At 43.5% G+C, this 22,029-nt stretch overlaps 1 protein-coding gene across 2 annotated transcripts in view; it reads left to right on the top strand.

Annotated features, from left to right (window-relative positions):
- GNAS (GNAS complex locus) overlaps positions 1 to 17,411 on the top strand; it is a 136,006-nt gene extending 118,595 nt beyond the window's left edge. For both annotated transcript variants that reach the window (XM_071573083.1, XM_071573084.1), the window contains exons 6-12: positions 10,592 to 10,646; positions 10,961 to 11,034; positions 11,486 to 11,544; positions 13,321 to 13,441; positions 14,159 to 14,289; positions 14,804 to 14,871; positions 15,742 to 17,411. In XM_071573083.1, coding sequence (XP_071429184.1) covers positions 10,592 to 10,646; positions 10,961 to 11,034; positions 11,486 to 11,544; positions 13,321 to 13,441; positions 14,159 to 14,289; positions 14,804 to 14,871; positions 15,742 to 15,888 — 655 coding nt within the window. In that variant the 3' untranslated portion in view covers positions 15,889 to 17,411. The remainder of the gene's footprint in view (positions 1 to 10,591; positions 10,647 to 10,960; positions 11,035 to 11,485; positions 11,545 to 13,320; positions 13,442 to 14,158; positions 14,290 to 14,803; positions 14,872 to 15,741) is intronic.
- Positions 17,412 to 22,029: the final 4,618 nt, after the last annotated feature.

Here is a 22,029-nt window from a genome sequence, read left to right as displayed (position 1 = left end):
AGACTATGAGGACAAGGTTCGTAAAATAATCATTGAAACACAATGAAAGGATATCCCATTAGTCTCACCTGTTTTAATTGCTCACTGCAGCCTACAGTGAGGGACATGGACGTGCACAGGTTGTTTTATATTCAAAGTGACACCTGGAATTGAAGGAAGCTTTTATTTCCTGGTTTGGAATCAAATATGGAGGGATTTCAAACAAATTTATATTCTGTAGAGCACTCTTTAATTTAATAAAAAATTATTCATAGAGAATTTTACCTAAATGACTTTGCTTAAACAGGCTCCTTAGTCTAACTTAGCAGCAAATATTCTTAAACCCTGTTGCACCTGATAGATTTCAATTAAATTAGATTGTGAAAAAATACTACATTTAAAATTTCTTTTCAAGCTCAGTCCCCACAGAGCGAGCACAGGAGCGATGCAGTCAGTGATGCACCTATGTTGGTTTCTGCTGCTCTGTACAAGGTCCAGCTTAAAACAAAAATCCCTGGGCTTGTTCATAGATACAGACCTTTTTCCACCTTTCAGAAAACAGGCATGACAAAAACTATTTTAAGAATATGGATATTTAGGGGGAGCAGGTGGGAGAGAAGTTCAAAGTCAGCCACAGAGGAGTTGTCCCTCTTCCAGCTTAATGGTTTTATAAAGACCACGGAAGACAATTTGTTATTTTCTTGCCATTAAGTATCACAGCTTTTAAATCCTAGTGTAAAATTCGAAATTGTAGTTTTTGGTGTGCAGAGCTTTTGCTGAAATAACTTGAATACATACCAAACTTGTACCTGGAATCTGGTAGAGCGTCCCAGAGTCACAGGAGGTTAAAACCATTTCCAGCATCAGGACAGGAACAGGGATAAGTAAAAGTGAAGGCAGTCAAGCAGAATTACTTTAAAGTAGAGAAGGTAAAATATCCTGTATCTGAAGCAATGGATTTGATAGTGTTTTGCAAGAAACATGCTCATTAATTAGATCCACGTCTCTGGTGTTTTCAACCACCGAAATTCAGGAAGAAAAGTCAGAGAAGAGGGACAGGAAACAAAGCGAAGTGAGAACTTCTGTTGTGTGAGCATTTAATTGCTTTGCCTCTTCCCATGGTTTTTGTCTTCTTTTGCAGCCTTGTTAAAAGAAAAAAAAAAGTTAATAGGGATTGCACCATGTCCCTTCCCACTCCCTCAGCGTGTTCCTGCCCCAGGCTTGCCCTGGGATCCATCCTGTGCAGGGAGCTCACCATTCCCTGCCTCTCATTCCTGCTCCACAGCCCTGTCCCTCATCCTCTCCCAGGCAAACCCGGAAAGTTGGTGCATTCTGAGCCAGAAAGGGCTGCCTCATAGTAATGGAGCAATTGCTTTCTTAAGGAAGAAAAAAAATAGAGAGTTTTTTTTGCATAATCAAACTCCAAAGTTGCAGTTGGGGATAGGCTCTTTAACTTGGAGTATCTTTATAAGAGCCAATAAATCCTGCATTGCCTGTTCTAAAGTGCATTATCCCAAACACTGTGTGAGAGCTGCTGTTTGTGAAGCACTCACTGTTCACACGGCAGGGCAGCAAACTGGACGTGGTAGAAGGCAGGGGGACGGGCAGGGAGATTTACACACAGTTTTAAGCCTGGATGGAAGGCACTCTACAATTTTTGGAAATGAAAATATCCATGTAGGGACCTGCAGGAATGCTGTGGCTGCTGGGGCCGTGCGTGGAGAGCGTGCACGGGGCTCCATGGCAGCAGGAAGATGTTTTACTGGGGCTTAATGCTTATTATAGTGGCAGGGATTTTATTACCATCTGTAGTCTCTTTTGGGTTTTGATAGAGCAACTAATATTTTATATTTTGGGAGTGGTGTTCTCTGTGTTGTGTCACGCTGACTACTCCTTGTCTGTGCAATAACAAAGCCCCACGACTCCAGGCTGAGTCCTGAGCTGCTGCTTTCCTATTGCTGTAGAAAATATTGAATCTCCTGATTATACAAATGTCTTCTGTTGGGTAATATTGACAAATACACTGAATAACATTTTTGACATAACATTCTGTTCCCACACAGATAATTTGGATGTAATTGAATGGGTTGATCAAGAGTCTGTGCTAAAAATACAACATTTTCTCACCCACTAAGTGGAAGAAAATGCTTGCTCCAGAGGCAGTTTTGTGGAGCAGGGCCTTTGGGAGGTGGGATACATTATTCCATGACTCCAAATTATTCCAGCTCCGAAGGCTGGGCTCAGGGCTGCCCTGGGGCACAGACACAGTGGGTTTGTTCCCCCAGCACAGCCCACGGCAGCCCCTCTGTCCCTGCTGGGGCTCCAGGATGGGGATGCTGAGGCAGAGCAGCCACGGCTCCAGCCTGGCAGAGGGATTTGGGAACCCTCTCCAGGCTCCTGGAGGCACCCAGAGGGATTTGGGAACCCTCTCCAGGCTCCTGGAGGCACCCAGAGGGATTTAGGAACCCTCTCCAGGCTCCTGGAGGCACCCAGAGGGATTTAGGAACCCTCTCCAGGCTCCTGGAGGCTCCCACAAGAATTTGGGGACCCTCTCCAGGCTCCTGGAGGCTCCGGGCAGCCCGTGGCTGATCCAAGGGGACTGGAGTGCTCCAGCCCTGCGGGTTCCCATCCAGGATGCGTGTCAGACCCACAGGAGCACTTCAGTCCACTTGAGCCAAAAACGTACAGAAATAGTTGGGGGGGAAGTTTCGAAGATGTCTTTTCTTTCCTTCTGTTTTCCCTTATTTTAATGGTCTCCTGGGCAAAGGGCTGCATTGTTGGAGTTTCCAAAGCGGGATAGTTGTGCTGCAGACGGGGCGGGAGAGGGGAGGAAAGAAAGAAAAATAGACCTTCGAGAAAGGCTGGCTGTTTAGTGTGCAATAAAGTGACTTTTATACCTCTCCCAATCTCCTATCAAATAAATCTCGTGCTAACAAGCGATCCAACCCGTTTCCCTGCACAGCCCGAGCCACATTGTACCTTTGCAGCCTTTGAAAGTGCCTGTGCCTATTTTTATTTGTCAGGCCGGGGCTGGGCTGGCCCCATTCCAGATGTGTCTCACAAGATTTGGTGCTGATGAGCTATTTATAGCCCTGTGGTTCCGTTGCCATGGCAACCGTGCCGGAGGCCAAGGCGGCTGGGAGCTATTTCTGGCCTGGTGCTGTAATGTAAAACTGATTGGGAAAGTTAGTGCATCCTCTGAGCCAGACTAACTTTAGCCAGGCACGGGGGGGAGGGGGGAAAAGGCAACTACAACCTCTTTAAATAGATTTTTCTCCTTCTCCTGCCTTTTCCCCATTTCCCTTTTCCACGGCTGGCACTTTGGGAAGGGCTGCTGTGCCTTCTGCTGGGTCTGTCCCCGACCCATCGATGCCCCCGGCGGGTGACGCTGTTTTAATTAAGCACTTTGGGAAGCTGAGTGTGTTCCCAGCCTCGTTTTTAGGGCAGGGCTTGAGCTTCATGCAGAACACACAAAAATAAGGGGGCTTTCCTGGGGGGTTTATTTTGCAATAATTGCAATTTTTTATACACACCCCCCCAGTTTTAATCTTCTATTTTTTTGTGTGTGCTTCATGTTCTCCAAGCCATATAAGGAACTGTAACCTTGATTACCACAAGATGATTCCAAATATATGGAGTCATACTTTGCAGCTTTCTCATTATTTGCTTCAAAATTAGACCCATGGTGCCCCTCCGCCTCCAAGTGGCTGGAATGCTCGAGGTTCTTCTGGAATTACAGCTGGGGCCGCTCTCAGAGTCACTGCTCTGGGATATGTGCGCATTAATACCAGCTATAATTAAATTCTGGGCTTTAGACTGTTCCGAAGTCTTTTTCTGTGACTTGTTCTTCGATAAGGAAATAATTATAACCCCTTGATAGCAATTGGGAATCAAAAATAAATTTGCAGCTTCTTGGGAAAGTTTTCTGAAGAGTTGTGTAGTTTTCTGAAGAGTTGTCTTGTAGTTTTCTGAAGAGTTGTCTTGTAGTTTTCTGAAGAGTTGTCTTGTAGTTTACTTCTGATAATGCCCTACTCTACATTTTGAAGTTCATTTCCAGTATAAATCTGGTTTTGTTCGGGGTCGGATGTGCAGGATTTTGTTACAGGAATATTCTATATGAGATGTTTTCAAATGCTCTCCTCATTGTACCAATAGTATTTGTTACAGGAGCGTGCTCATCTCTAAAGGCTTTTTTTCTTTCCTAATTGTGAAGTAGTAAAGCAATTGCAAAGGTTTTGGTGGAATTTATTTTCTCCATCTAGTTTTGTTCAGGCACAAATAAAGAGCTGTGCCTTTCAAAACAATTCTGATTGTCCTGTGCCGAGTCTGTGACTGGTCTTTGGCAACTAAATAATAGAAAATACTGATAGATATTTAAAAACAAACAAACAGAAAACTACTGATGTCCCAATTGTAACTTTTAACTTAATTTTGAAGAAAAACCTGACAAGTTTGGTTTCACACAGCCCGTGTTTGCAGGATACCATAAATACGAGCAGCAGAGCTGGAGAAAGAATTTATCAAATAGTTCAACTGCTGAGCTTTTCAAAAGCTGCTGCTGAATAACATAAAGGATTATGGCAAGGACTAAAAAAGGAAGCAAAGTAGAAGTAAAGCATGATCTGTTCTGAGAAATAAAATGTACACTCGTGTTTATAATAAACACTGTTAATGTTGAGTTAAATTTCAGCTTAAAACTACTTTAGGGAGTGCTGTGTTAGTTTTGTAGTCCTGATAAGGTAGAGAAATAAATAAAAGTCTGCTGGGCATTTGCACAGTTTGGTCTTTAGGGAGATCAGTAAACAAATAATAATTCCTTTCTGGACAGAGAAACCTGAATTAGAAAGACTGTTTTAGAGGTGATCAGGGTAAAGGCGACTGTAATTCTTAGTGAAATCTTGATAATTCTTAGTAATATTCAGGTGGTTTCTTAGTAATATCTTTATAGAAACACATGATTCGGTGGAAATGAAAATTTCCACTGACTCAGGGGGCTGTGGGCAAAGAGCTGCCCCCCCTGTGCTGCCTTTGAACCAGGGCTGGTGCCAGGTGCGTGTTGGGGGCGATGGAGGGGGCAGGACAGGCAGCCGGAGTGAGGGCAGGACAGGCAGGGCTGGAGTGAGGGCAGGACAGGCAGCCGGAGTGAGGGCAGGACAGGCAGCCGGAGTGAGGGCAGGACAGGCAGGGCTGGAGTGAGGGCAGGACAGGCAGCCAGAGTGAGGGCAGGGCAGGGCTGGAGTGAGGGCAGGACAGGCAGCCGGAGTGAGGGCAGGGCAGGGCTGGAGTGAGGGCAGGACAGGCAGCCAGAGCGAGGGCAGGGCAGGGCAGGGCTGGAGTGAGGGCAGGACAGGCAGCCGGAGTGAGGGCAGGGCAGGGCTGGAGTGAGGGCAGGACAGGCAGCCGGAGTGAGGACAGGACAGGCAGGGCTGGAGTGAGGGCAGGGCAGGGCTGGAGTGAGGGCAGGACAGGCAGGGCTGGAGTGAGGGCAGGACAGGCAGGGCTGGAGTGAGGGCAGGGCAGGGCTGGAGTGAGGGCAGGACAGGCAGCCGGAGTGAGGGCAAGACAGGCAGCCAGAGCGAGGGCAGGACAGGCAGGGCTGGAGTGAGAGCAGGGCAGGGCTGGAGTGAGGGCAGGACAGGCAGCTGGAGCAAGGGCAGGGCAGGCAGGGCTGGAGGGAGGGCAGGACAGGCAGGGCTGGAGTGAGGGCAGGACAGGCAGCTGGAGTGAGGGCAGGACAGGCAGCCAGAGCGAGAGCAGGACAGGCCAGGCTGGAGTGAGGGCAGGACAGGCAGCCAGAGTGAGGGCAGGACAGGCCAGGCTGGAGTGAGGGCAGGACAGGCAGGGCTGGAGTGAGGGCAGGGCAGGGCTGGAGTGAAGGCAGGACAGGCAGCCGGAGTGAGGGCAGGACAGGCCAGGCTGGAGTGAGGGCAGGACAGGCAGCCGGAGTGAGGGCAGGCCAGGCCAGGCTGGAGTGAGGGCAGGACAGGCAGCCAGAGTGAGGGCAGGACAGGCCAGACTGGAGTGAGGGCAGGACAGGCAGGGCTGGAGTGAAGGCAGGACAGGCAGGGCTGGAGTGAAGGCAGGACAGGCAGCTGGAGTGAGGGCAGGCAGGGCTGGCAGTGCCATGCCCTGCCTGGAAAATACCCCGGGGCTCTCAGAGCCAACAAACCTCACAAACACAGAGCTCCAGCACTACTGGTGAGGGTTACAAACAAATGCTCCCTTTAGATGAGATTAAAAATTTTATTTCTTGATTTGGAGTGTCTTGCTGACACTGCGAATGATTTGTGTACAAATTCAAGTTATGACTTGACAAGAAAAAAAAATCCTGATGGGAATAAAGCTCTTCAAATATAGGTGTGTTGTCAGTTTGAAGAGACCTTTCCAGTGTTGTTCCAGACTGAAAACAAAAGCTCTTCTTCACAAAGCAAAGAAAAAAAGAATTCTCGATTGCCAACCATTTCATCAGGTCACAGAGAGTAAAGTTTCAGTTACTGTTTATTGAACAGCCTGTCAGGAAATGCTGAGGGAAGGGCAGGCTGAGTTGCCCCTCCTGGGCTTCCCAGGCTGTGGAGTTTGAGGTGGAAGGTCCGTGTGTCCCACACCTTTCCAGGAGGGAAACCAGCACAGCCCTTTGTCTGGCAGCAGCGCTGCCCATTCAGGAAATTCCCCACACAGGGATCAGGCAACGGTGGGAAAGAGCTCCAGAATAAATCAGGTGCTGCCATATAGCTTGGTGTGAAACTGGGATGTGGTTTGGACATAATGGGCTTCATAAAAATTTGGAAATAACTGGAGATTTGTGTGTGACAATTCCTCTGAGCTGCAGGAGCCCAGGAAAGCCTCTGTGTGTGTCTGTGAGTGTCACCTCAGTGCACCCTTCAAATTAAAGACACTTTTTATTCATCACAAAGATCTGTTTAAAAAATTTCACACATTTTTCCTTCCCTAGGCCAAAAAAAAAGGGGCTCAAAGCACATTTTTTATTTCAGATTGTTTTAATTTTTGTTAATATCTTTCATTTTAGGATCTCAGACACACTGCTGTCCTCGAGATGTCTCACTGACTACAAATAACCAAAAGTCTTCTTTATTTTTTTTGTTGGGATGTGTCATGGCAGTGTCCACATTTTATAACACGGGCAGAAGTGCCTCCTACTACGTGACAATATTTTGCAGAGCAGTAGCTGATCCTGTTATTTAGTCATGTCCAGAATCTGGCCCTGAGTGAGAATTGGCAGCGATGCTGAATGAATTATTTGCTTTCTGGAAAATAGCTTTTCCATACAATCTCTGGGAAAAGGTTACAGGAGGAAAAAACTGACTCTCTAACTTGGTGCAAGACTTGCTCGCAGTATAAAATTTGGTTTTGTGGTTTGACAGTTTTATTTGAATTATTTCACCAAGGTCACTTGTATTTCTCTCTGTAAGTTCATTACTGACACAGGAGATGGTGGGCACATCTCCAGGAGGCTCAGAACAGCCTCCAACAGCAGTGAATTCTGCACACAAAGTAGGACTCAAGTGGCCTCACTTGTGTTTTGGGTAGAGCAGGGCAAGAATTAAAAATAGAAATTAATGATGGTGAATTTGTGTTTATTTTGAATTAGGCTTTGTTCTCATCTGACTGGATTATTAGTTTAATTTACTGGATAAATTGTTTGGTCTTGACTAACATTGCCTGAGAAGTCTCTGAACAGTCTGTATTGATCTTTTCTGAGCTCCTGCTGCTGCTCCTTATTTGGGGTGTATCAGACTGGTTCAGATTCCTGCTCCTCTTTTCTCCTTACACACACATTCATTTTCCCACTGTCCAACTGAAAGAATAATCCCCCTTTTTTACATCTGAGCAAAAAATCCAACTGGTTTGTAACACCTTTAGCCCTTTCCAAAGGACAGACATTCATGACAGGGCACACACACAGGAGGAAATCTTTATTTAACATTTTGCTTCGCTCCATTTTCCCTACAATGCCCCTGGAATCAGGGTGGGTTTTGTGTAACTATCACCCAGGGAAGGACTTCCTTCTCCAGGGAGGATTGTTACGAGTATCAGATGTTACTGAGTGTTGGAACTTGTTTGGGGGGGAAGAAGAAATGTTTGTTCCACCCGAACTTGTTTTACCTGGCACGAGCAGTGCTGCTGGAATCCATCTCAAGTACAGCACTGCTGCTCCGGTGGGGATGGTGTTTTTCAAGGAAATCAGAGGCCTAAAAATAGTCTGCATAAACAGCAGTAAGAGGTTTGTACTTTCAGTTCCAGGTTTTAGCAATATCTTGTTGTTATTTTCTAATTTTCGGTTTCCAAAATCCATTAAGCTGATTAGCAGAGTGTTTAAAAATAAAACAGAACAAAAAGAAACCCCAGACCCAAAACAAAACCAAAAATTCACCTCTTGTGGAACCCAGCAGAAAATGTTATGTTTGGATAAATCCGTTCAGAAGGGCTGGCTCATTACAGTAATCACCTTGATGAACATTTCTGTTGGGAACATTTTTTAAGCATCCTCCAACTTGTGAAATTGCCACGTGATTCTGAAACTGTGGAGAGCATGGGCTGGAAATGTGCTGGTTGTTGTACAGATACAACATCCTCTGTGTACTGAACAAAGAGTTTTATTTCTTCCCTTTAGATTAAAAAAAAAAGAAAAATAAAATTAACTTAAAAACATGGAAGAGATGGGGAAAAAATCCTGCTTGGAAATTGCAGAGAGATGGGGAAAAAATCCTGCTTGGAAATTGCAGAGCACAGTTTGCCATCACTTTTATCCTTGTGTGTCTGTCCCCATGTCACGTTTCTCAATGGAGGTTGATCTTTGCACTCATCTTGTGATTTTTGTAACATATTTGTTAAGACACATTTTAATGTGTTTAAAATCCTGTCATTCAGACTAGACATAAATTGCTTTTCATGTGTCTCTGAAACAAGATGATGTAGGTCCTGGTGAAAGGGACATTGCACTGAAGCTGTTGTTAAAATACACTTATTTTTCTCCCCTCCCCTTCATTAGGTGTTTTAGGAAGTCAGTGGGGCAGCAGGAGCTGGAACTGGGACTGGAACCTGAACCCAGACCCTGTGCTGGTGTTACTGGGGTTGGGGTTTCAGTTCAGGAACCTTCTCCTTTTCCCCCTGTGAGTTGTTGCTGTCACTGTGTTGATGCACTGAGAGAAGGGCAAATCCACCTTTGTGATTTCTGCTTCACAGAGGAAACAACCCATGCAAAGGAATTGCCAAGGGAACTTGAAGTATGTTAGTTTAGAGGCTGATTAATCATTAATGTGAGGGGTGAGGGCCTGGCTGAGGGGAAGGTGGGTGGGCACTGGTGTCCCTGCCCAGGGCTGGCGGGGGACTCTGGGGGGCAAACAAACACCCCTAACCTGGAGCTGCTCTGGGGGACAATGAAACACCTCTCCAACCTGGATCTGCTGCTCTGGGGGACAATGAAACACCTCTCCAACCTGGATCTGCTGTTCGGGGGGACAAACAAACACCCCCAACCTGGAGCTGCTGCTCTGGGGAACAAACAAACACCGCCAACCTGGAGCTGCTCTGGGGGACAAACAAACACCCCCAACCTGGAGCTGCTTTGGGGGACAAACAAACGTCTCCAACCTGGAGCTGCTCAGGGGGACAATCAGCCCCAACCTGGAGCTGCTCTGGGGGACAAACAGCCCCAACCTGGAGCTGCTCTGGGGGACAAACAAACACCCCCAACCTGGAGCTGCACTGGGGGACAAACAAACACCCCCAACCTGGAGCTGCTTTGGGGGACAAACAAACGTCTCCAACCTGGAGCTGCTCAGGGGGACAAACAGCCCCAACCTGGAGCTGCTCTGGGGGACAAACACACACCCCCAACCTGGAGCTGCTGCTCTGCCACCACCTCAGGGCTCATGGGGACAGCACAACAAAACAGTTACCAAGTTGCTTCCCTGAGATTTTTGCTCTTTGAGTTGAAGTGAAAGATGATTAGGAGGTTATAGTTAATTGGTAAAAAATTTTAAAAGACTCCCAGGTATCCTCTTTAGGTCATGCCTAATGAATTTGAATTATATATATCTTTTAGTACCTATTCAGCTACTGCTGCTGCTGCTACAGAAAGTTAACTGGAACATTGATACAGCAAGTGACAGAAAAATCAGGATTCCCTCTCACTTAACTGAACTTGTGCTGAAATTGGCTTCGGGATTTCATTTATTTCAAGAGTTATAGTGGTGATAAGTTGTTTAAAAATACTCATTTTGCTTTCAGGAAAACTGCATGTAGGCAATTTCCTTGAGTCATTGCCTTACTGTCAGCAGTAGTGGGGTTGTGTTGTAGGATTTATCTGAATAAATTACTTGAATTAAACTCCTGGTATGTTTGTGGCAGAGGGAGGGGCTGGAATGAGATTCCCAGATGGATTAATTAACTGGGCTCGGCCCTCTGCTGGCTCGGGCTGGGAAAGCACAACCAGCAACCCAAGCTGAGCCATTTCTGTAGGTGCTTTTTCAGCATTTTCTGAGTCTGAAAGTGTTAAAATACACCAAAACCTACCTGGGACTGTCACTAAAGATGAAGTGGTTGGTCTAATTTGAACATGACAGTCTCTCTTTTTCTCTCCTCTCCCCAGTTTTCTAGACAAGATTGACATCGTCAAACAGAACGAGTACACCCCATCTGACCAGGTATGGTGAGAAACCACACCCTGTACCTGCCCCTCTGCCCCGGGGGTAACTCTGGTTTGATAACTGCCATTTGGGGCACTAACAGAGGTTTTGCCATGCACTGTATGTATTTAGAATTCAGCAAAATCACTTTATTGTTTGGATTATGTTTGTACACAGAGATTGCTGTGAAATCTGACTTACACATCACACTTCTGTGGCACTAATGCTGCCCCTGGTTTTGTATGGAAAAAAGGGGGTTATTTCCATTGCTGGATATCTGAAAAATTACCAAGGATCTGTGTTGAATCCATGACTTTCCCCTTGTGCTTTAGGATCTTCTCAGATGCAGAGTTTTGACATCAGGAATTTTTGAAACTAAGTTTCAGGTGGATAAAGTAAATTTTCAGTGAGTATCCTTATTTTTTCTTTTATTTTTTTTGTGTGTTTTGCTTTTTTAATGCAATGCAGACAAATAACGGGATAAATTGGAGGAGAGTTTGCCCTACAGTCTTTGAGACTACTGTATTTGTCAAGCTGATGTTTAATAGCAAGCAAATATTTTTTATTTTTTTTTAATTTAGTAGTCTGGCTTGAAAATGAAATGCATATTGTTGTGCCATTTTCTGCTTTTATTTTAAATCTCAAATAACAAAATGGTTTTAATCCATTTTCTTTGTGTGCACATGTTGGTGAACTGTTCACTTGTTCAGGTTCTCTGATTTGTGAGACACAAGTCCTAAAATTTCTTAACTTTTCTTTCTATTTGCATTTGGGGATGGAAAACAAAAATAATCACAGAAACAAACAAACAACCCAACACCAAATGTATCCTGACTGGATTTGTGTTTTTTCCTCAGCATGTTTGATGTTGGAGGGCAACGAGACGAACGCCGAAAATGGATCCAGTGTTTTAATGGTAGGATTGGGATTTCTGTTTGCTGTATAAAATAGTTCTCTGTGAAACTGCAGTGCCCAAGCTTTGTTTTTCTCCCTGTGTGAAAGCCATCACCTTTCCATGCAGTTTGATAAGGAGTTACCTGAACTCCTTGTAGGGGATGGAATTGGTTTTGACATGTAACTTCTGTAACTGCACAGAAAACCTTCAGGGAGATGGGGAGGAATTCCACTGGGATAACTTAAGCTTGTCCATTTTCTTTGGCTTCCCCCTCTTCCTTTAATTAGGTTTCTTTGCTGGTGTCTTTGTGCATTATTTTCTAGCTATGTGAGTGTAAATTCCAGCTGTGTTGTGTCTCCCACGTGAAGGTTTACATTTGTATGTGCCAATGCCAAATACAGAACTACAGGATAGTCATTAAAATCAGAATATCAGATTTTGGCATATAATTGCAGCCACTTTGCTGCCATGGGGCTTGTTCCCAAGCCAGCACTGAGCCAGCAATGCAGAGTGAGGCTGTGGGGACCATCTGTCTGGTTAGACCTGGTGGCACATGTGGTGAGATCTGGAGTCCCCCAGCACCGTGTCCCCATCAGGGCAGATCAGGTGATGATGTTCTTAATTCCCTGACTGAATTGAGGTCATTTTGTGTCTCTCCTGAAGTGTGACATATTCCCTCACTGCAGCTCTTTGTTTTGCTCTCTGTTCAATGGGAAACCTTTCTCCACACGTTTTCTTAAAGTTAGCAGTGGTGGAAGTTTTTTTTCCTTTGGTTGGCTAAAATATTGATGAAGTTACACTGAAGTCCATCTTGTAGAAAAGTTACATTGAGATCTTACAGATTAAATAAAGAAGGATGCAACTTGGAATTCATGGTGTGTTGCTATGGTTACTGCCGGAGTATCACCTGAGCACTGGGTCTGTGTGTGGAACTTCTGTGCAGTGTTTTCTCCTGTGCTATTAATAACAGATTTGTTTGGGTTTTACCTCTGCTCCTTCCTCTTCCTGCTACCTCATGGTCTGACTCATCTCTGCTGCTACTGAGCCTGGAAGTCCCTCAGAGTCTGGGGCAGCACAGAGATTGGATTCTGTGATCCTGGGAATACCTTCCAGGGCAGACATGGCCCTCCAAGTACAGCCCACTGTAGGGGCCTGGAGCAATTATCCATCAATTCAGTTGTCATTATTGCTGTTCACAGACTTCACAAGTGCTCTTTGAGGTCTTCCCCTTGGCCTTTCCTGATAGCTCAGAGTTATTTCTAATTTTCTTTACACATTTTCAGTCTTCTTTAAATTCTCCTCTTGGCTTTCTTCCATGTCTCTCTCTTGTTTCAGTTCCTTTCCTTTCTACATTTTGTGTCATGCTCTCAGCTCCTGTTCTGGGGCCTGCCTTGCTTCTTTCATGGTTGCTTCACTTTCTTTTTGCTTCCTGCTCCTTGGAAAGCTGTCAGCAGCAGCATCCAGCATGTCCTCTGCACAGAGCTGAAGGTCTGGCAGCTTCTGGAAGAGCTGGAAGTCTGGCAGAGAGAGTGCTCAGGCATTGGAATGGGCTGCCCAGAGAGGGGGTGGATTCCCCATCCCTGGAGGTTTTTAACCTGAGCTTGGCCGTGGCACTGAGTGCCATGATCTGGTAAAGGGACTGGAGTTGGCCCAAGGGTTGGACTTGATGATCTCGGAGGGCTTTTCCAACCCAATCCATTCTATGATTCTGTGATTCCATGATTCTGACAGAACTTTGGGATTCCTGGCTGCTCCTTCTGGAGGTTGGTGTTAACCACAGGGTGTTTCTTGCCGTAGATGTGACTGCGATCATCTTTGTGGTGGCGAGCAGTAGCTACAACATGGTTATCCGAGAGGACAATCAGACCAACCGGCTCCAAGAAGCACTAAACCTCTTCAAGAGTATCTGGAACAACAGGTCTGTGAATTGCAGTTTTGTTGCTCATGTCACTGAAATGGCTAATCCTGTCCTGCTCTGCAGTCAGGGCCTGTTCATGGGCCTGGCTGGGACAGAGTTGATTTTCTCCATAGCAGTTCATATGGTGCCGTGGTTTGGATTTTGACCCAAACAGTGCTGATAACACACTGATCCTGTAGCTGTTGCTGAGCATCGAGGCCTTCTCTGTTCCTCACTTGCCCCCCAGTGAATGCCCTGGGGGTGTGCAGTGGGCTGGGAGGAGGCAGACCCAAACTAACCATAGGGAGGGTCTGTATCACGTAACTAAGGGGCCAAAGAGGGGTTCTGGGGAGGTTGGTCAGCCTGCTGGGTGTTGGTGTGCCCACAGCAGGTGGGCAGTGATTGCCTTTGCTTCACTTGTTCTGTTTTCTCCTCTCTTCCACTTACCATTCCTTTATTCCACACTCACTACTTATGGCTGAAGCAATTAAAGCCGTGATGGAGCAGCACATGGGTGTGCTCCCCTGGGTGGTGGGTCTGAATCAGCAGCACAAAGTGGTAGAGAACCACAAACCACCCTCAGGGAGTGCACACCTGGAATTACACCCTCAGGATTCAGGTGTAAAAGGAACCTTCCAGAATTACCTCGGTGTGTCCCATTCCTGTGTCCAGGCCTGGTTTGGTCTCTGTGTGACCCGACTGTGCCTCCTCACAGCGTTTGTTTCCCATTTCCCACAGGTGGCTACGGACCATTTCAGTAATCCTTTTCCTGAATAAACAAGATTTGCTAGCAGAGAAAGTTTTGGCAGGGAAATCTAAAATTGAAGACTACTTTCCAGAATTTGCTCGCTACACTACACCAGATGATGGTAAGATTTTGAAGTTTTATTCACAATTTGTCACTGCATTGTTAGTCACATTTGTCATCTTCTTGGTAGCTTCAGATAAGATTTGAAAACTCTTAAATAGATAAACTTCCTTGTCTTTCAGCCAAAGTGTAATGTAAAATTTAGGTATTAATAACAAGAGAATCCTGCCTTTTACACATTTAATATGTTAATAATTTCATCATGACAAAATCTTGTTACTTTGGTGTTGACCACAATCTGACATTATGTCACAGATGTGTCCTTTGGATTCGCCCCTGATCCTGCCTGGGGTCATTTCTCTCACCTGCCAAACGACTGTTCTGTGGGCACTGTAACAGTCCTTTGTTCTCCTGAAATCTTGCTGGTTTAAATAATGTTATGGTTTGTCTTATCTCACAGTCAGTTTTTCAAATATATTTATACATGAGCAGAAAATAGAACAAGTTTAAGATTTTTAGGTGCTATTACCAGAAAACATCTGTTTTAATAAGATACTTATTTTATTATTAATCAGCAACACCAGAGCCTGGTGAGGATCCCAGAGTTACAAGGGCCAAGTATTTTATTAGAGACGAGTTTCTTGTAAGTATTTCCTTTCTTTTGGTATTTATTATGTGATTCTCCTCAAATACAAACTCTTGTGCACCTTCTACTATTGCAAAATACTGTCACTTCTTATGTTGTTTGTATTTGACATCCACACTGCATAAAACAGTTGTGTTTAAGAGCTTTACTGCTGCTTTTTAGCTGCTGTTTGAATATTTGCTTGTTGACAGAGTACATAATTAAACAGCAAAAGAGTGGGTGAGAATTGAGAAACCTCAAATACAATGATGAACAAAGTCCTGCTGTTATTAATGGGGCCGGATTTTTATTCCATGCATTATTTCCAGAGATAGACACTGATCAAAAGGTGCATCATCTGTCAAATATTTATGTTCTTTTCACAGTATTTTTCTCATTACTGGTCAGCTGAAGCTGTAATAGACATAGATTATTTTTTTTAATATTGTTGCAATTACAGTGGTGAGCCTGGCAGTCAAACTGTGGACTCATTTTAAAATGGAGCAAAATGAAATTTTGAGGGAGGTTTTCTCTAAGTGTAAACAAGGGATAAAAGCCTTTTATAGGAAGGAAAAATACTACTTTTTTCATGGCCTGATGGACTAGGAGTTGTGTTACCAAATTCACCAAAACTCCATAGAAATAATGGCACTTTCTTGAGTTCTTCGACTCCGAAATTGCCCAGTTTGCAGTGATCTTCTCACCAGTAATTCTGAGCATTTCAAATTCCATGTTTTAGGTGAGAGAGTGAGAAAAATGTGGGTGTTTCCCCGCGTAGTAAAGACACAACTCACACTGAGGCGTCTCAGCCTTCACTTTGAGAACGTGCAGGGGCGTTTTCCCCAGTGAGTTTGGTTTTAACCAGGGTCTGTCTCTTCCTTTGCACAGAGAATCAGCACAGCCAGTGGAGATGGAAGGCACTACTGCTACCCCCACTTCACGTGTGCCGTGGACACAGAGAACATCCGCAGGGTTTTCAATGACTGTCGGGACATTATTCAGCGCATGCACCTTCGCCAATACGAGTTGTTGTGATGGAGAGCACTTTTTTCTGTGTTTGGGACTCCTTATTCCTTATTAAAAAAAAAAAAGAGAAAAAAAACACACCCTTGCCCACATAGGGTGGAAGAGAACTGTTTGAATCTCCCATTGATTTGCACCCCTCAACTTTTTCTCCTTGCTGGACAATAGCAGCACTTCTAAGCTTGCTTCTGTACCCCTCGGACAGTTTGAGATGGCCCCTAACACTTAAAAAAGGCCATTTCCATGAGGATTCCCTAACACTGTTATTAACACAAAAAGAGGAAAAAAAAAAAGGAAAGAAATAAAAACTAATTAATTAAAAAGCCCTGAATGTGGAGCACCTGAAAGAATTGGGAATGAAAAAAAATAAATTAAAAGATCAAACAGAAATTGGGGGAGAGAAGCCCTTAGGTAATTTAGCACTGCTGTGGGCACAGTCCCAGACCCCGAGGTCTCCATTTGTGTCACTCACTGCATCCGCTCACGGAGGTGCCGAGGCACAGACCGAGCTGAAGACACACCTTGGGGTTGGTTCTTTGGGCGGAAACACTGACCTTCTCCAGCAGACCCTGACAGTGCAAAAACCAACTGCTACCTTTCAGAAGGGTGTTTTTAAAACCAGTCTTGGTGGTCTAAGGACAACCATGGACACTGAGGAACCGAACTGCGTATGGCCTGTGATTGCAGAGAGAGGTTAACCACACACTGTTTCAGTTTGTCCACTGATGATCCCGTCTGCTCTAAAAATCATTATCTGGACTGTAGTCCTCACAGTCTTTCCCTTCTTTTTCTTCTTCCCTCCCCTCATTTTTTATTTTACTGCTGGATTATTATTCTTGTACAGACTGTAAAATGTATTATTTTGTACAACTTTATTGAAAATAACTTGTAGAAGATCTTTGTGCCTTGATTATGGCTGTACCTGTACAATGAGCTAAGATGTAAGTATGTTTGATTGCGCTGTACAGCTTTGTCAACCCTATCTGCAGCATTAGCTCAAGGTAGGGAAAATTTATCTGTAGTTTAGTTTTTCTGGTTTATAAAAGAAGGAAAAATACTGTTTAGTAAAAAAAAAAAAAAGGAAAAAAAAGAAAAAAAAAAGAAAAAAGTACAAATTGTGCAAACTTAACCACTTTAAAAGTGAGGTCTTCAACAAGTGACCAGATGTTGCAGCATCGTGCTTTTTAATTTTTAGCTTTAATTCATTTAAATCTCTATCCAAATGCAAAACATGGCTTGTTTCTACATAAACCAAATTTTGCTACAAATTATAAATGTTAGTCTTTGGTCATTCATAGTCCTTTTTTTTTTTGCTAAAGACAAAACCAGAACAATACCAAGACACGTAGGGCATCATGCAGGTCTGGTGACCATCTCTAGACTGGGCCAAATACCCACCACCCTCGGCTTGTGCTGCGTGGGCAACGACTCCCAGGATGACAAGGTGTGCACTGCCCTCGGATTTGGCCACTGAATCCCAGTTTCAAACGACATTTTTATTTCTCTTTTAATAAAGAGATACTTTAGAACCTTTTTTTTTTTGGTTTTATATTAACTATATAAGTAGCTTAAAGTGAAGATGTGTGGATTTTTTCTTAAACTTGAATAATTTATGCAAATTATATGCTTAGAACAACATGTGGTACAGTAAAAAGAAAAAAGAGCAAAAATCACTGTAGCAATAAGAGAGCATGTAATTTTAGTAACTACTACACTGCTTTATATTTTATACCTAGGTGTTTTATGTCTCTGTGAGTGTGTTACTTTTTCATGTGTCTAAACCTACGTGTACAATTTGTACAGAGTCAGAAATTACAGCTGTAATAACACATCTAGAACAGTGTTAGCCTATATTACTCAAACACCCTGTTCTCCCTTCATTTACACCCCTAAACTGATCTGGATCTTACTGCAGTGACTTTAAAAGGAAAAGAAAAGAAACAAAAAATGAACACCAAAATATTTGCCTCTTTGCCTTTCACACTTGCTTCCCTCCACCCAAGAGACCGTGTGAACTTTCTTTGTTTTGGGAAGAGATCCAGTTTAAATTAAAATGAGGGTGTGGTCAGTGATGTGCAGCTTCAGGTATCGGATGCCTTTTCAATACTCAGAACTGCAACTGTTCAGAATTGTGAGTTTTCATTTGCTTTTGTGGCTTAAGTCTTAAATTAAAATGAATCACCTTGTCCGTCCCCACTGGAGAGCAGGGACGTGATGGAGTTTCTGTCCAGTCTCAATCCAAAATTATTTGTGATCTTCCAGAAGATACTGAACCGTCTGAAAATGTTGGCTGTCATTGTTCCTTGCCTTTTCAGAGTGCTCTTTGCTGCTCACAGGTGTAGACAGTTGCCACCTGAACTCTGTAGAACTGCAGGAGGACATGACTGAGGACAGGACCCCCATTCCGAATGTATCCAGTGCCTGTGGGTGAAGGGCTGGTGTTCCCACTCGGTACAAATGGGACACAGAGTGGAAAGGAAACTCATTGAGAGCCTTAATTTTAGTTACAGGAGCCAAAATCTTTATTTCAGTGCCAACCCTTATCTTTTTAAGCCTAGGAGGAGTTGGTGTGGACACCAAATTTATAAATGGAGAAAACCCGATGTGGTGTGAGGAATGTAATCTCTTGTCTGAGAGAAACAAAGCACCTCCATTAAAAAAATAAAATAAGCTTCTTCCTCTGGTAATGAGGACACATAATAACAATTAGCTATATAAGACAGCAACAGTTTAAGAAACCTAAAGCTTTATATGAATAGAATTGTTTAGGGGATGCTTTTTTGTTTCTTAAGTGAGGAAAAAGGCAATTGTTTTGAATATGGTTGAGTTGCACAAGTACAGAGTGTGTGTGTGTCTTAATGTCTCAGTATTGCCTTTGTTAGTCTCTTTATTAGTCCATGCAGTTTGGTGGCCTGGTAAATGCAAGTCTTATTTTTAACAGCTTTCTTTTTCTTTCTTTTTTTTTTTTTAATACAAAACCATAAAGCTTTAATGCTTGCTGTTTAATAAGTAACTGTGTTTTCTTCTGTCTCTAATTTAGTGGCCATAATTTGCAGTTAATTGAACCATTCCAACCTAATGCTTACCCATATTCCCTAGTTTTGTTTTATTTATTTATTTGAACTTCTTGTTTTCATGATTGAGGACTGTCACTTCTGTCTCATCCATCTGTTTGGAAACGTCTGACCTTGCAGCCAAAACGTAACTCATTCTCCTCAGTATTCATCGTGATGCTGAAGTGTAAGATACCTGCAAATGTAAACACTACCACTTTTATTAATAAAAGCAAATACAGTGTTTTTAGGGCACATTTGCATCACTGTAGTTGAGGTTGTGTCAGTATTTCCATTGTAAACCTTTGAAGGTCTCTCCCTTGGCACTAAATTGCCCTAAGCTGAACCTTTGCCATACGAGGCTTCTGCTCAAGCAGGATTTGGTGGGTTGGTTTTTAAACAGTTTCCAACACAAACTCTCGTTTCTGTTTTAAGTTCTACAACTGTTTTGTTGGATGGGGGTTGGTTTAAAAAGAAAACAACAAAAAACCCAACAAACAAACCTGGTTCAAGATTGTTTTTGGCACTTCTGTAAAACTCAGAAATGGTTTTGATTTTCCAACAACCTTCGGCAAGCCAGTAACCTCCAATATGGTCTGATCACTTTGGGTATTTTGTAAAAATAATAATAAATTGTAGAGATGTTGTGGTTTCAAAATCAGCTACTGTGCATTTGCAGTAACTTATTTCAACCCAAGAAGTTTTAGTAAGTTTTTACATGAGAACACACATTGGATGTGATGCAGCAGAGTAGTGACAACCCCTGAAGGCTTTTTCTTTTTTAATAATGTGCAGAGGTAAAGCCACTGCAGACTAAGAAAGGATTCAGCTGCCTCTGAAAGCATCAAAAACTGCTCTCTTAGAGGCTGAAACTGGAGCTGTGGAAGTTGTTGGGAGCAGGGTTTGATCCTGGATCAGCTGTCAGACAGGAGCCCTGAGGGTTATCTTCATTTCTCTGAAAGCTTTTGAGCATCCAGGGTAGGATTTGAGTGAGGGAATGTCCTCAGCTCCAGAGGAGGGCACGGGCTGGCTCTGCTCTGCTGTGCTGCACACACGGGCTGGGACTGCAGGACAGTTTGTACCAGTAAATCTATGCACAGAAATGTTCATGTTCATCCCTTCAGAGTCTGAGCACCTTGTCATTCGTCGTGGCACAGTATTCTGTGAATGGTGTGGGATGTTTTGTATTATTTCTCCTATTTTTCAATGTCAAAAATTATGTACCAGTAAAAACAGAAGACAAACACAGGAGATTGACCCCAGATCTGGAGGCAGAGCCCACGACAGCCGAGTGCCAGTCCAGTGCCTTAGTGACAATACTGTTGGTTATTGGTGCTATACAAATGTCTAAAAGAGTGATAAAGTTGTTATGAATTACAAAATTATGTAAATTATTCAGGAAGAGAGTAAGTTCTCTTTGCCCAACTGTATCTGATGTGCTCTGTGTGTTCCTAACAATGCTGGCACTCAAAGGACCTTTTCCATGGAATTGGTGATGAAATTCCTGCAAACTGTAAGAAGGATCAGGGCCATAGATTACTGTCAGTGGAAATCTCATGTGGTAGCAGGTCCTTATCCCAAAAATACATGTTCAGTTTGTGTAACAGTCAAAATATTTACAAGCAAACATCAGTTTGCAGTCCAAACCCAAGATTGTACCTTTCTTCCTCAGCTTGATACCTCTGAAAATTCGTCCACTGGGAAAAAATCTTGCTGTTGTCACAAACTTTGAAGCTTCTTTGTAACTACAATAAGCTGCAAAGGGGATTTCTGAAGCTCTGCTGATGAAAACCTTACACTGAAAAATCTCTCTGGTGACTGACAAAGACAAACTCCAAGAGCAAACCTGTTTTAATCCTGGTCATACCCAGTTGGCTTCAATCCTGTGAGGGGATATGTACCAGTTATGGGGAGGCCCAATTGCCTCATTCTACTGTAGGGCAGAGATGGCTAAAACTGCAGCCACAAGTGCTGCCTTTGTGATTGTTTTCAACCCTGATTCTCATCTGATTAAAAGTTCAAACTGCTTTTTATCCTGTCTGGTTTCAGTGTACTGAGCTGAGCAAAGTAGGTGCAGTTTAAAGCACAAGTCTTACCTGGAAAGGCAGACTGGGAGGAGATGGGGAGGCAAATTAATCTCTCACTACATTAAACACAAAAATAATAATATGGGCATTTCTGTCTGACTTCTGTATCCTGTAACCTTAACCTGGTTGTGTGTTAAGAATAGGGAGTTCCCTGAGGTAGCAACAGCAAATGCTCATTGATATCTCTGCAACATGGAGAACTGACCAAATATGTAATAGATAATTAAAAAGAAACAAAACAACAAAATGAGAATTTACAGATTTTTTTTCTCCTTTTTTCTTCTTTTTTTTTTTTTTAACTCAGGAAGTCTGCCTCAAAAGTCTTTAATGGCAGGATAAAATAAAGTCTTTAAACATTGTCCCAAACAGAAAGAATTATCCATTTTTGAGGGAGAAGATGCTCACTGGGGATTTTCTGTAACAGCAACATGCTTTCTAAGGCTGGGCTACCAGTAGAAAAATGTAATCAAAATCAAAATTAAAATGTGAATGTATCTCTTCAATTTACCCAGTTGTTCTATTAAATGAGTTGGCTAATTTATTTTTTTAATATTCTGCTACTCAAGGCTGGAGAAAGACAAGCTTAGGACAGAGAGTAATGTTGGGAATTCTCTCAGTTCTGTTGTTCTGTTATGCAAACCAGTGTTTTTTTAGGCTGTGAACTCTGTGTGAATTATTAATAGTGAGGGATGGTGTTTCTATCTGTAGTTTCTTGGAATTTGACATGACTTTGGAATTGTGTCTTTCTTGCTCCTTAAAATGACAGAGATGGGGAAGGAGCTGCTGTGTAAGGAGTGGGAATTGCCACATCAGGCCCCTTGGAAGGGGAGCCCATCTGGTTCTTTTTTGCTCCATTCTCAGTTTTCTGTTGGCAGGATCAGAAGAACTTCATAACAAGACAAATTAGGGGTTGGGTGATAGAATCACCATGTCTGTGTAACCTCTCCTGGTATTGATGGAAGGCAGTGCCTGCCCTGAGCTGTGATGGGTGAAGGAGCTCAGTGGGTTTAATC

The sequence above is a fragment of the Pithys albifrons genome, chromosome 18 (genome assembly GCF_047495875.1).
Source record: "Pithys albifrons albifrons isolate INPA30051 chromosome 18, PitAlb_v1, whole genome shotgun sequence".
Taxonomy (NCBI): domain Eukaryota; kingdom Metazoa; phylum Chordata; class Aves; order Passeriformes; family Thamnophilidae; genus Pithys; species Pithys albifrons.
The sequence above is the reverse complement of the archived record's forward strand: the minus strand, read 5'-3'. Positions and strand labels throughout refer to the sequence as shown.